This window comes from Strix aluco, chromosome 26 (assembly GCF_031877795.1).
Source record: "Strix aluco isolate bStrAlu1 chromosome 26, bStrAlu1.hap1, whole genome shotgun sequence".
NCBI lineage: Eukaryota > Metazoa > Chordata > Aves > Strigiformes > Strigidae > Strix > Strix aluco.
Genome location: NC_133956.1, coordinates 5,032,903 through 5,046,229, shown reverse-complemented (window position 1 = coordinate 5,046,229; position 13,327 = coordinate 5,032,903). Strand labels below are relative to the sequence as shown.

The window sequence follows — 13,327 nt, the reverse complement described above, 5'->3', positions numbered from 1 at the left end:
GGGGAGCGGGGGCTCGGCCGGGACAGGATGGGGATGGGGGGGGGGGGTGTGTCCCGGGCACCGGCGCGGGGGGCCTCGCTCGGGGCAGGGGGACGCGGAGCCCCGAGGCGGGGCTTGGGAACGGTCCCAGATGCCCCCTGAGGGCCGTGGACGCTGGGGACGGACCCGCCGTGAGGGTCCGGAGCCCCCGGGAGGGGCTGAGGCTGCCCGGTACCGCTTTCCACTGCCCCCCTCCCGCCGCCCCCGGGCCGTCCTGGCAGAGGGCCCGAACCCCCCGTGGTTTGGTTTCCCCCCGCGCTGTCACTCGTGTCCCGGCCTGGCGGGGGGAGCCGCGGGGCGGTGCTGCCGGCCGCCGCCAGGGAGCAGCACGGTGCCGCCCGCGCGAGTCCCGGCGCCGTTTCTGTCGGCGGCCCCTTTAAGGCAGGCGGCGGCCGGAAGTGCTGGCGGCCGAGGCCGCGGCGGCTACTGCGCATGCGCGCTCCTGCCCGGCCCGCTTCCCCCCCCCCCCCCCGCGCTCAGCCCCCGGACTCGGCCGCTCGGCGACGGTAAGGGCCGGCCGGCGCCGCGCTACGGGAGCCGGGAGGGGCCAGGCGGCGGCGCGGCGGGGCGGGGCGGGGCGGGAGGGGGCCCAGCCCGGCCCGCCGGGGAGGGGAGGGGGCGCCCCAGCGCGCGTCGCCGTACGTGCCGCCGCCGCGAGGGCGGACGTCGCGCGCCGCGGGGGGGGGGGGGCCCGCGCCGCTGCGTCCGCCCGCGGGGGAGGGGGGGGAGGGAGGGAGGGGGGGGAGGAAGAAGAAGGGGGGGCGGGGGGAGGCCACACCCCTCCCCCGGGCAGCCCCGCCCCGCCGCCACCGCCGCGCGCTGCGGCGGGGGGGGGGGGGGGGGGGCTCGCGCCTCCCCCCACGCCCTTGACCCCTGACCCCGAGGTGGGGGGGGGACGGGAGGGCGGCTGCGGCCTTATGGGGGGCGCTGACCTCTGACCCCCCGCCTCGGCGACCCCCGCCCTCAGGGGCGACCTCTGCCCGCCGGGGGGGTGCGGGACCTCCCCGGGGCCTAGCGAGGGCCAGCGGCCCCCACGGGGCCTCGGGGTTCCTTGGGGGGGGGGACAGGCCCCCCCTGCCCCGGGCCTTCCTCTGCAGCCCCCGCCTGAGGCCTGGGCTCGGCCCCCCCGCCCGCTGCGGCCCGGAGCTGGTCACCGCCGGGGGGTTCTCCGTGTCCCGGTGGCCCCCCCGTGCCGGAAATCCTGAGGAAGCCGCGGCCCCGCCGTCCCACAGCGCTGCCGTCCCACGGTGGCGGGGTCCCGGGGGAGCAGCAGCGGGTGGGGGGGTCTGGCCTGCCCGGGCTGCCACAGGCCCTGAGCGGGCAAGGCGGTGGCCGAGGCGCGGTGCCCCGCGGGGGGTGCGTGGGCCGGAGCCGGCTGGGGAGCACGTCCCCTGGGCCAGTGGCTCTCCCGGTTGGGCCACCGAGCCCCCGTCACCTGCCGTGAGCTCCTCTCCTGACACAAACAACATCCCAGAAGCTTTTAAACCCCGAGAGGGTGATCGTGACCCGCGCCGGGCTGAACTCCAGCCCCACAGCAGTAACCAAACCACCTTTGGGTGGTCGGAACAGCCCGTGGCGAGCGCAGCGCTGCTCGGTGACCCCCTGCGAGGATCTCCTGCGGCACTGACCCCTCTGCCGCCGGGAGTACCGGCCGCTCCGCAGCCCCTGTGCGGTGGGAAGGGACACTCCCGCACGGTCCTGGGAGCGAGGGATCAGAGCGTCCCAAGGCCGGCTGGAAGCGGGGAGAAGCTCCATCTCAGAAACCTTCTCGTGTGCTCTTGCCAAAACCCATCGTGCGGGTTTGCTTGCCCGGCTGTGTGTGAGGAGCCAGGGAGAGCCGCTGGCTGCTGCCCGCTCGGGAAGTTCTGAGTGGGATGGCAGTGGGGGATCTGCCTCTGTCGGTTCTGTGTCGTCGGATGAGATGCTCCCAGCTATCGTGATCGAGAGGGGAGGAGAAATCCTTGTGTGTGCTGACAGGCACTTGCTGTCTCTCTCTGGTGGTGAATTTAAAATGCCTGGTCCCCTCTCTGGAGCCGGAGCTTTGCTCTGCTGGCCCCGCGGTCCCCACTAGCCCAGCCTTTGCTGCGGCGGGCCTGGGCGATCATGCTTACACACCGCTGCCTGTCCCTCTCCTTGCACAGGCAGCGGTGCTGCCGCGGTACAGACCTGCCTCTGCTTTGCCCTCTGCAGCACCGCGGCACCCCGCCACTGCCGGGCTTCATGTGAGAGATGGCGAATGCCGAAGTGAGCGTCCCTGTGGGTGATGTGGTGGTTGTACCAAGTGACGGAAACGAAGGGGAGAACCCGGAGGATACCAAAACCCAAGTGATCTTGCAGCTCCAGCCGGTGCAGCAAGGGTGAGTTGGATGGTACTGGTGTGTCTGGGAGGTGCGGGGTGGGATGGGGGGGAGCCCAGTAGATTTTTGTGGTGTGGGGACCGAGCGCCGCTGCGTTTTCCAGGTCTGCGTCGGTTTTGTGCCACGCACCGTAGAGAGAAAAATACAACGCAAAAAAAAGCTTTTGTGTGTGTCGCTGTCACCGTGCCTCCGAGGACTGAAATTGTCCTGCGGGGTCGTGTCTGCACGACGCTGTCTCTGGATCACGGCAGCCCGGTGATGGCTGTGGCAGCGGGGAAGCGGCGTGGTGGTCGCGGTGCTGCCCCAGCCACGCGTCCTCCTGATCTCCCTCTTCCCTCTCCGGCCCCTGGCTGGGATTTTGCCATACTGCAGCTGCTGTATGTGGTGGTCTGTGCCCGTGTGTCCAGATCTGCATATGCCTCTGCCAGCTTTCCCCTAAAATAGTCCTCCTCTGAAACACAATGAAGCTGGGATGTTGGAGGGAATTTTGGGGTACCCCTGGCAGCTGCTGCGGAGAAGTGACTGCCACCAGGCACTTCATCTTAACTCTGGATCAATCAGGATGTAAATATACTGGCTCCAGTTTGATAATATTCGCAGAGCAGGGTGGCTGTAGGCCTGACAGTGACTCTTCCCTGCGTGATCACCCCTGCTGCAGTGTCACACAGGGCTGGAAGGGAAATCCTGGGGCATTGAGCTCTGTTTCCTGTTGTCGTGGGTAACTGCCTGTATCAGAAACCAGAGGAGGAGGCACAGGGAAGCGCGCTGCAGCGCTGCTTCAGTGGCGCTGGCAATGTGGAGGGTGCGATGACAGGACTGGGAACGCCTCTGCATGTTTCAGTCCTTGGGATTATTATCGTTTTTTTTTTTGTATGAAAAAAAAAAAAAGATTGAAACTGTATCGAACGAAATCCACGTCTCTGCAGGACAAGCAAGAAAGAAACGAACCGAATTTTTAACCTCGTGCTGTGAATCTTAATTTCCCATGATTTATATGGTTTGTTTATGGATGGCTGCTTTCACAACAGGATTTACCAAGAGGGCTCCGAGGCCAGCGCCGCCGTAGTGGCCGTCGAAACCCACACCATCCACAAGCTAGAAGAAGGGATCGGTGAGTTCCCGCTTGGCGTGGGCAGAATCCCCTCCTCGGCAGGGCTGGTCACCGCTGAGCTGGTGTCTCCAGTTCTCTGGGCTTCCTTCTGGCTCTGCCCCTGCAGATGCTGTTTCCCAGGCATGGATGTGGGTGCAGGGTCTGGGCATACTCTGGATTAAGAGTCTGCTGTTACTGCTTGGGCTCAAAGTCCTGGAACTGAGATCCTGGCTCTCCTGCAATGAATGGTAAGGGCTCCCACGGGGTCCAGGGGAGCCGAGGTTTCACCCTAGTCTTGGGGTGCAGACTCTAGCAGGCAGGAATGGTGGTTATGAGGACGGCAGCTGTGTCTGCGCTGGCCGAGGCATCACACCCTGATTGCTGGTTCTTTGCTGAACGAACAGCCTGCCAGTTTGGGTTGGGTGTTCAGAAGAACCGAGCAGGTTGGCTCCAAGTGCTCCCTTCCATCCTGAGGAGTATGTGGGAAAAGGCTCCTGTCATTAGGTGCTGTCACTAGATCTTCACTAGTGTTCTGCTTCCTGTGTGGGTGTGGGTCTTTTGGCAGTATTAGCAGAAACTCTGCGTGTGAAGAGAATGTATTATCAGTAAATATCTGATATCGCTGCTACAGAGATACCAGAGCTCCAGGAATGCTGAGAGAGGTCTGTGCTTCAAATTTTAAAGCATTTTGTTTCCACAAAGGTTGTTCTCATTGACCCACTGCTCCTTAGAGATGTGTTGGATTTCTGATCTCATGATCTCCTGATAGATGAGCTTCATTTTGAGAGCTGCTGTATTAAAGAAATATATATATATATATATGTGTGCAGATGCCAGTTGCTGTTAGAGCTGGTAATTGGAGAAGACTAAGAGAGAGCTGATCCTGAACTGGGATCGGCCCTTCTTTTGGTTTCCTGAGTGTAGGTCTCACAACCTGTGAGCTTTCAGCTCCCACCTTGTGGGATTTGAGCCTTTTGGGTGGAAAGTTTCATTTTTACCCGTTCCCCCCTCAGACCCCAGCACCATTGAAACGAACGAGGAAATCGAGATCGCCTATCCCATCACCTGTGGGGAGAGCAAAGCCATCCTGCTCTGGAAGAAGTTCGTCTGTCCAGGAATTAATGTCAAGTGTGTCAAGGTAAGGGAGTTCTCACAGCAGACTCCTTCTCCACTCTCAAGGTGCTTGACCTTCACAGGACTTTCTTAATTTTTCTGTTTCGTCTGAGCCTTGTCCTGGAGCCCAGTGACTTTGCCTTTGCAGTGTGCTGGATTATTACTGCTAAAATTGTTTCTAGCCTGGGGAGAAGCAGGGGAGGAGTGGGTTAAGGAGTGAAGGCCTATCATCCACCTTATATTTCAGTGCTGCTCTTGATTACTGTTGTGTTTGGCACTTGATGAGGGACTTGGAGCTAAAGGCAGGCAGGGAACGTGTACTGAGATCTGCCAGAGCTTTTCTTGCTTGTCTCTTTCCCTTGGTGTCCTGATACTCTGCTCCTGTCACTTCCTCAGTGAGCAGGTTGAATCGAGAAGAGAAATCTTGCTGTTCCCTTTTGCCCCTTGAGAGTGTGGTAATGTAACAGCTGATGCGTTGAGGCCGAGGCCCCGTGTGCTGCAGTGGCGAGAGCGCTCTGTTGCTGACCCTCAACGGGAACTATCTTAGTCACTGGAGCAGGTCAGAACAGATGCCCGAGCGAATACCCGTGTCTGCGAGAAGTCGGCTGTTTGATGTAACAGGAGTCTCCCGTGACGATCTCCGGGATGACTGTACGTGTTCACAGAGGAGCTTGGTTCATGCTTCATACGAAAGCCGTCAGGGCTGTTCTTGGCTCGAGCTGTGTGGTTTGAATGCCGATGGCTGGCAGGTCACCCCTGCAAACATACCCATTCTGGAGTTAGAAGCTTTGCTGTGCTGAGGGGATCAAAGCTGGCAGGGATTTGAGAAGCAGCTCCTCTTTCTGGATGGAAGTGGGGGCTTAGGTGACCTGTGGACTGGCTGTGTTGGATGTCCCAATACAGTCTTCCGAGGTGATGTTAACTTGTTTGCTGAGCCTTTGCTTATCTCGTTGTCAGTTCAATGACCAACTGATCAGCCCGAAGCATTTTGTTCACCTGGCTGGGAAGTCTACCCTAAAGGACTGGAAGAGAGCCATTCGCCTCGGAGGAATCATGCTGAGGTATTTCACTTGCTTATCACTGTGTCCAGCTTCAGGGCTTCATCACTGCAGCTGCAGGATCCCAAGCAGGCGTTTTGTCTGCTTTGCAGTCCCCGGGAGATCTCTTGGAAGCTCACATTACCTGGCCAGCAGCCTGCAGAGATCCTGGCCCCGTGGTCTGAGGGGCAGGATTCCTCATCCTGTACAGAAGTGGCCTCGCCTGGGGGACCTGGTACTTGGTGGGGGTGGAACAGGACTGGAGCCCTGTGTGTGAAGCTGACGGGTGGCTCGTATTTGCCATTTGAAAGCCCTGCAGGAGGTGTTCTGTGTGCAGAGTGGCCCTGGGTCTCCCTTTCTCTGTCCTTCCCACGGCCATAGCATTCTACGTGGAATACTCCCTTTTGTCTCCAGGCTGAGACTTGAGTTGAGCCTGGTTCTCTCCCCACTCCCTGCACAGAAAGATGATGGACTCGGGGCAAATCGACTTCTACCAGCATGACAAAGTTTGCACCAACACCTGTCGAAGCACCAAGTTTGATCTCCTGATCAGCAGCGCCAGAGCACCGGTGCCAGGGCAGCAGAGCGTGGTGCAGACTCCTACATCAGCCGACGGTAGGAAAGCAGTTCACAGTGCCACAGGAGACTGGCTCTTAGGAAGTATTTCTTTGCAGAAGGGGTTGTTGGGCGTTGGAATGGGCTGCCCAGGGCAGGGGGGGAGTCCCCATCCCTGGAGGGGTTGAAGAGTCGGGTTGACCCAGCGCTGAGGGATCTGGTGGAGTTGGGAACGGTCAGGGTGAGGTTCATGGTTGGACTGGAGGAGCTTCAAGGGCTTTTCCAACCCAGATGATTCTGTGATTCTGTGGGAGTTTCCCTCTGATGCTCCTCTCCCTCCCTGGACTAATCAAATCAAGTTGACCCCACACACACACTTTACAGCTTCTCCCCAGGCATAGCAGGGCAGTCCCACTGCTCAGGAGACTGCTCTGGTTTCTTTGGAAGGCAAATGCTTCTCCTGTCCCCTCAGAGAGCTCTCGTTAGCAGCTGGCAGGGAGCTCCCCAGCAGCGCAAGAGCTGGAAAGCAGCTGGTATTAAGCAGTGACTAGAGGCAGCCTTGGGAGCCAGGGGAGGCTCACCTTGAAGGGATCTGGGATCACCATGGAATCACCTGAGAGCTTGCACAGTGTTTTCTGATGTCTTTCCTATTTGAGAGTCTATTACAAAGGCACAAGATGAGCTTTTACTCAGGAATGAATTTAGGGATGCTGACCTCCTCCGGAGCTGCCTGCTCCACATCCCCTGGACATCCGTGAAGGGGGTTTGATGGCTGGACATGATTTGATTGTCATTCCAACTGGAAATTCTCCCGAATCCCGTGCTTCAGAGCAGAAAGTGATCTCTTCACTGAGGTTAAGGGAGAAGATGACTCCCAACTGTACCGCATTGTTCAGCTGGGCAGGTTACATTTCTCTAGGGCCCTGGGTGGGGGAGATGGCAGAGTTGTCCATACACTAAGGAGAATCTTCTGGAAAGCACACGGTAAAACCTTACAGTGGCTGCGCATTGGCTTAGTCCCAGATTTGATCCAGAAATTTAGGATTGAGTCAGATCCGCTTCGCTTTTATAAACCAGCTTGGACCCTGTCATTTCCTGAGAGATTAGGGCATCTCGGGTGCAGAGCTCCCTGTTGATGATGCAAGGGGAGAAGGGTGGCTGGGTTGAGGCTCATTTGTTCCCTTCTTCATTCTGATCCCTTTCTGCTCCCTTTTATGCCAGGACTCCAGATTGCTTTTTGGAGGGCACATGGTTTTCCCTCCAGAAGCCCCAAAGCCTTTCACAATCACAGTTCCAATGAGAAGCAGCAATATTTACTTTTAGCTAATTTGGTCGAAAAAAGCCAGGCACAAACAACCTGACCACGAAAGTGAAAAAGCGCCTGGGAGGGGTGAGGGGGGGTGGAAAGCAAAGCAGGGATTCAGGGCTGGCACTCCGGGTGCCGCAGAGAGAGCTGACGTTGCCTCTCTGGCAGGGAGCATCACCCAGATCGCGCTGTCGGAGGAGAGCATGGAGGAGGGGATCGAGTGGAACTCAGCTCTGACGGCTGCCGTCACCATGGCCACTGAGGAAGGCATGAAAAAGGACACGGATGAGATCTCGGGTAAGCTCAGGCTGCTTGTTGGGTGTTTTTTTTTTCCCCTCTCCTCGCCTGTTACATTCTGGAGACTGAAATCCTGAAAATAAGGTGAGTTTAGGCAATGGCAGAGCTGTCCCCAGCCCCTTGGCTGTCCCCACACTTCCCAGGTGTGCAGGGTCCCTGCCAAATGGAGCTGCTCAGCGCTGCAGGCAGAGGGGGACTTCAGCCCTGGCCTTGTGGCTGGTGGATGATCCCCCAGATTAGTTGCTACTAGTTACAGTGAGGGGCTGGTTTTGTGTTCATTCTGAGGATGTAAACGTCTGCCAGCCTGGAGCTAGACTAAACCATCGGGGAGCAGTGTCTTGTTAGTACCCTGTGTTAGTACCCTGTCAGGTCTCTTGGCTGCGGTGCCTTGCCTTCCCTCTTAGGATCAGTACGGAAACAGAGGCAGAATTGTCTCAAAGATTTTAATCTCTGCATCTTGCAAAGATGCAAAATGTTGCCTCGGAAGTCATGGTGCTGCTTGAAAGCATGTTACTGATTTGCTGCCTGGGTCTGTTTTGCTTCTTTTGGGGTTTTTACTTTTTTGCATATCATATCCACCCCAATGGCGAAATTAGAAGTCAACTTGCAAAGTTACTCTTGCCTGAAAGGTTTAAGGTGGCCTTGTGGGAAAGTGCCAAGTGCTTGTACATGTTGACTTCTTTTCCCTTCTCCTTGCGCCAGAGGACACGCTGATGTTCTGGAAAGGAATAGCTGATGTGGGGCTGATGGAGGAGGTTGTATGCAACATCCAGAAGGAGATAGAAGAAGTCCTAAGAGGCGTCCAGCAGAGGTTGGGTCAGTCTCCCTTCCAGATGACAGGTAGGTTGTGAGCCACAGCCTCTGGGTCTGAGTTGGGGAAGGATGCTCAAACAGGCAGCTGCAGGCAAAAAAAAAAGTGAGAAGGGTCCATCCCCACCATTTAAAGGTGTTGAGTCAGGATGGTGAGTTACCACTCACAAGCTGAGCTGAGTCTGGGTGTGGTCTCAGCCTGCCCAGCTGTGAAGTGCGTTTGCTTGCACCACTGCGGGGCACAAGGACACAACGTGCCACCCTGTTCCCTGCACAAAATGACCCCGGCAGCTTCCTGAGACCATCAGGCGACCATCCTCAGCTCCCAGCCCTCACGAAAGCCTGCCCAGATTCACTCCTCAGACCAGAGTTAGTCAAACACTTTTCTCAGTGACAGTGCAGGCTTAAACAGGTCCTGCCCCCTCACTTCTCGTTCTGTCTTCACTTGTGCCAGAAAACCTGTTTTTGGGGCTGAACCAGATGAGGGAACTGATCTGGGTTAAAAATAACTCCCCTCCCCTCTTTAGGGTTATTTTTAACTTGGATCAGTTCCCTAATCCAGTTCAGCACATGCCCCTGCGAGCACAGGGTTTGAGAGCACCTCTTGTTGATGCTCTTGCTGAGAGAACATCCATGTAGCCAACAAACTTCATTTTACCCAGGATATTTTTTTTTATTTTCTAATTTAGCTTTGGGCTGCCGGATCTTTGTGTCTGGTAGGTGGCAGCTTTTGGAAGCTGTGAGTGATTGAAGTCAGTGGATTATAATAGAAATTTTGCACAGCTTTCAGTGGAGCTGGCATGTTAATGACACTGTCAGCAGCATGGGGTGATGATTTGTAGGTGGAGAGCTCGTTTGTATCTCAGTGATTGCAAATTATGCTTTCATTTGCAGCAGTTTTGAGCTGCTTGGGTGACACATCTCTGTTTCATTTTCTTTATCATGTGAATGGGATTATTTAGTCCTTGGATGTCAGAAGGATGCGGGAGCTGGGTCTGCCCTTGTCAGCCAGCCCTTGTGAAAGAACAGAGATAGTTTTAACAAAAAGCAGTAGAAAACTTTTGGTGTAATATGAGCATCTTTTGAGTACCTGAGTCCCACCTGTGTGACGAGGCACTCATCCCCATGCGTTTTCCTTGCAGATGCTGCAGTCTTGAACAACGTTGCCCACACATTTGGCCTAATGGACACAGTCAAGAAGGTTCTGGACAACAGGAAAAACCAGACAGAGCAAGGAGAGGAGCAGTTTCTTTACACACTGGCAGGTACAGTCCGTGCCTAGTAAGACTTCTCCTCCTGCTGCTGCTCTTGGGAACTGATGTGACTTTTCTTCCACACAGGAGCTATATTTGGGTTATTGCTCAGTACACGCTGCCCCAAAACAAACACATCCCGATCCCTTTCCATCCTAGGGCTTGTGTGGAATTTCCCCTCTCCCTTCCCTCACAGTCAGCCTTTGCTTGGGGCATTTGACAGCCCGAAGTCTGTGCCCTTTGCTGCAGCCAGGGTGCTGGGGGTGCGACTCCGGTTCCATCAGCATTAGAAAATAGGTGCTGCTAGCTAAGAGCTGTGCTGCAGCCCTCCGAGCTGCAGGCAGCGCCGTGCTGTGCCCGTGTATGGGGTGCTGAGCTGTCTGCTTGTCTTGGCGTGGAGCTATCAGGTGTCTTGCACGGCTTCCCCTGAGCTGAAGCCAATAACCTGACCTGGATTCCCCAGAGCCACTTGGTGGATGTGTCTCCCTCCTCACCGTGTCCTGTAGGACCTGTTCTTATCTGGGATGTCCTAGTCCCCTACTGCCCTGGATCAATGAGATTACTGGGCTACTTCTGACTTCCAGTGTTCACATAGACAAGGGTTGAGGGAGCACATGTCTGACAAAGAGCAGCTGAGGGAACTGGGGGGGTTTAGTCTGGAGAAGAGGAGGCTGAGGGGAGACCTCATGGCCCTCTACAACTGCCTGAAAGGAGGGTACAGAGAGCGGGGATGAGTCTCCTGACCCAAGGACCCAGCGGCAGGCCAAGAGGGAATGGCCTCAAGCTGCGCCAGGGCAGGGTCAGACTGGCTCTTAGGAAGGATTTCTTTGCAGAAGGGGCTGTTGGGCGTTGGAATGGGCTGCCCAGGGCAGGGGGGGAGTCCCCATCCCTGGAGGGGTTGAAGAGTCGGGTTGACCCAGCGCTGAGGGATCTGGTGGAGTTGGGAACGGTCAGGGTGAGGTTCATGGTTGGACTGGAGGAGCTTCAAGGGCTTTTCCAACCCAGATGATTCTGGGATTCTGTTTCACTGAGCGGGGCAGTCCTGCTCCCTGTCCCAGGACAGGCACTCGGCTCCTGGAGAGGGGACCCAGCTGAGCTCAGGAATAAGTTCCTACTGTCCAGAGGGGCTTGGTCCAGTCTCCCTCATAGGTGGGTCTAGCTTGGGGAGCAGAAATGCCCATTGTCTCCTCAGTGGGAAGATAATGGAAATGGCAGATGGTTATAGAGCATTGCCTGTTCCTTATCCAGGCACTGACAGCCAGCCCAAGCAGGCTGAGGGGGTGCAGAGCATTGACCAGGTCTATGTGGGTGGCAGGAGAATCTGGCCTTTTCTGCCAGTGCAGTTTGATCTTGAGTGAAATGCTACGATTGTGCCCAGCTGGGTGGTTAGGAGACCTGTCGCCAACGTGGGGTGTGCTGGTTGGTTGGGGAGCCCGTGAGTGCCCCAGGAGCTCCTGCAGCGTGCTGGCCCCAGCCCAACGCGCTGCTCAGCCGTTCTCTTTGCAGACCTGGAGCGGCAGCTGGAAGAGCAGAAGAAACTTGCCAAGGACCAGAAGGCAAAGTCCCAGACCATTCAGAACGTGGTGCTGATGCCCGTCAGCGCTCCCAAGCCCCCCAAGAGACCCCGCCTGCAGCGCCCAGCCTCCGCCACCGTCCTCAGCCCCTCCACCCCCATCCAGCAGCCTCAGTTCACCGTCATCTCACCCATCGCTATCGCACCCGTTGGACAACAGTTCTCCGTAGGCAACATCCCGGTGGCAACCATCAGCCAAGGCTCCAGCCCGGTGACTGTTCATACCTTGCCGTCTGGCTCTCAGCTCTTCCGATACGCCACCGTGGTGTCCTCCTCCAAGACCAGCTCCTCCGACACGGTCACCCTCCACCCGTCCTCCAGCCTGGCGCTGCTGAGCTCGGCCGCCATGCAGGACAGCGGTGCCCTGGCCAACGTGGCGGCTGTGGTCAACCCCGTGGAACTGGTGGCCATGGAGTCCGGCCTCACTTCCACCATCCAAGCCGTGGAGGGCACCTCGGACGACGGGCAGACCATCATAGAGATCGACCCGGCGCCGGATCCAGAAGCGGACACGGACGAGTCAGAGGGCAAAGCTGTGATTCTGGAGACGGAGCTGAGGACTGAGGAGAAAGTGGTGGGAGATGTGGAGGACCATCAGCACCAGGTCCATAACGTGGAGATTGTGGTCTTGGAGGACTAGTGGGGAAGGCAAGCGTCAGTTTGGGGAAGAGTTGGGAATTTGTTTTATTTTGGGCTTTTTTGTTAAGCATCTTTTCCAGCCACCCCATTTGTTTCCATGGATATTTTCATTGTACTGTATATTATATATATATATATAATTTTTTTTTTTTTAAACAAAAAAGCTGGAGAAACACGTGAGACGTGGAAAAGGCTCCGTCTCCGTGGAGCACTGAACAATACCGCCTGTTTGTGGGGTCAAGGAGAGACTGGATCTCTGCTGAACAACCCAACCGGGAGGAACTGGACGAGGGCTCCCGGCGCCAAGAGCGCGCCGTGGCCCAGCCGTGCGCATGGTGCTTCTGCTCCGGGCCACCCTGGCCCCAAATATTTTATTTCAGAGAGACAATAACCAGTGGCTGGAGCGTTGATGTGACTGTGGGAAGGGGTGATGGCTTTGGGGTGGAACAGGTACCTCATTTGTATTTTTATTTTCCCCCAGGGAAGGGAATTCTGTCAGACTCTTCACTGTCACCTCAACTGGGATTTTTTTATTATTATTCTTGCTTTGGGGAAGATGACAGTAACCCTGAGTGTACTGTCCATATTCTCCTCCTCCTCCGCACAAATTGTTTTTATATCTATATTTTTTTGTATTTGTTTGCTCTCTCCCTTCCCTTGTCCAGATTTCCCAGCTGCAAAGCCCTGACACCTACTCTCGCCAGTCTCGGTGTCCCCGTATCCCAATCCCGCCTCTTCCCGTGGCACTTCTCCCCATCCCTTTCCCCGCCTGGCCAGGCTCGGTGCTGCAGACGCCGCTTGGAGACTCTGAGATCACTTCAGCCTTTTGCAGAAAGGCAAAAAATATCAACTCGAGCTTAAAACCACAACCTCCCCCTTCGCTGCTCAGCGCTGCAGGGACCTTTCGGGGTGTACAAAGCATGTTGTGCTGTTGCTTTCCGGGAGAGCTGGACTCCGGATCGGGGCAGCTTCTGTTTACACTGTGTGCTGGGGCTGCTCCGTGCTTGTCGCTACTTGTTTGGTGGTTTTATTTTTGTATTTTTCTTCTTTCTTCCTATAATCTCTTGGCAGGATTAGAACTGGCACGTTGCTGAAATAATGTGCGCCCTGTTGTTTTTCCCTCTTTCCCTCTTTTTTTTTTTTTTTGGTGGCTGGGGGTCCCTTTCGGGCTCCGCCGCGGTGGGAAGATGGAAGGGGGGAAGCGCCGGGTGCCCTTAGAGCTGCGGAGGTTTGGGAGGGCGGGGAGGGGGGGAGCTGC

General features: G+C 56.7%; 1 protein-coding gene across 5 annotated transcripts; it reads left to right on the top strand.

Annotated features, from left to right (window-relative positions):
• The first annotated feature begins 505 nt into the window (after window positions 1–505).
• Window positions 506–12,220, top strand: GMEB1 (glucocorticoid modulatory element binding protein 1). Of its 5 annotated transcripts, none has more exons than XM_074807227.1 (10): window positions 506–545; window positions 2,230–2,396; window positions 3,425–3,507; window positions 4,500–4,624; window positions 5,557–5,660; window positions 6,097–6,251; window positions 7,666–7,794; window positions 8,497–8,634; window positions 9,747–9,869; window positions 11,364–12,220. In XM_074807227.1, exons 2-10 carry the CDS (start codon window positions 2,269–2,271, stop codon window positions 12,068–12,070), a joined length of 1,692 nt encoding a protein of 563 aa, XP_074663328.1. In that variant the 5' UTR covers window positions 506–545; window positions 2,230–2,268; the 3' UTR covers window positions 12,071–12,220. The 5 variants fall into 5 exon arrangements, with proteins under 5 accessions (XP_074663328.1, XP_074663331.1, XP_074663330.1 ...); XM_074807230.1 differs by lacking the exon at window positions 506–545 and adding an exon at window positions 1,189–2,036; XM_074807229.1 differs by lacking the exon at window positions 506–545 and adding an exon at window positions 1,189–2,039.
• Window positions 12,221–13,327: the final 1,107 nt, after the last annotated feature.

Coding starts and splice junctions, on each gene's coding strand:
- GMEB1 (XM_074807227.1), top strand. CDS start 2,269: ATGGCGAATGCCGAAGTGAGCGTCCCTGTGGGTGATGTGGTGGTTGTA. Junction 3,508..4,499: donor CAAGCTAGAAGAAGGGATCG/GTGAGTTCCCGC, acceptor TTCCCCCCTCAG/ACCCCAGCACCATTGAAACG. Junction 4,625..5,556: donor TTAATGTCAAGTGTGTCAAG/GTAAGGGAGTTC, acceptor TCTCGTTGTCAG/TTCAATGACCAACTGATCAG.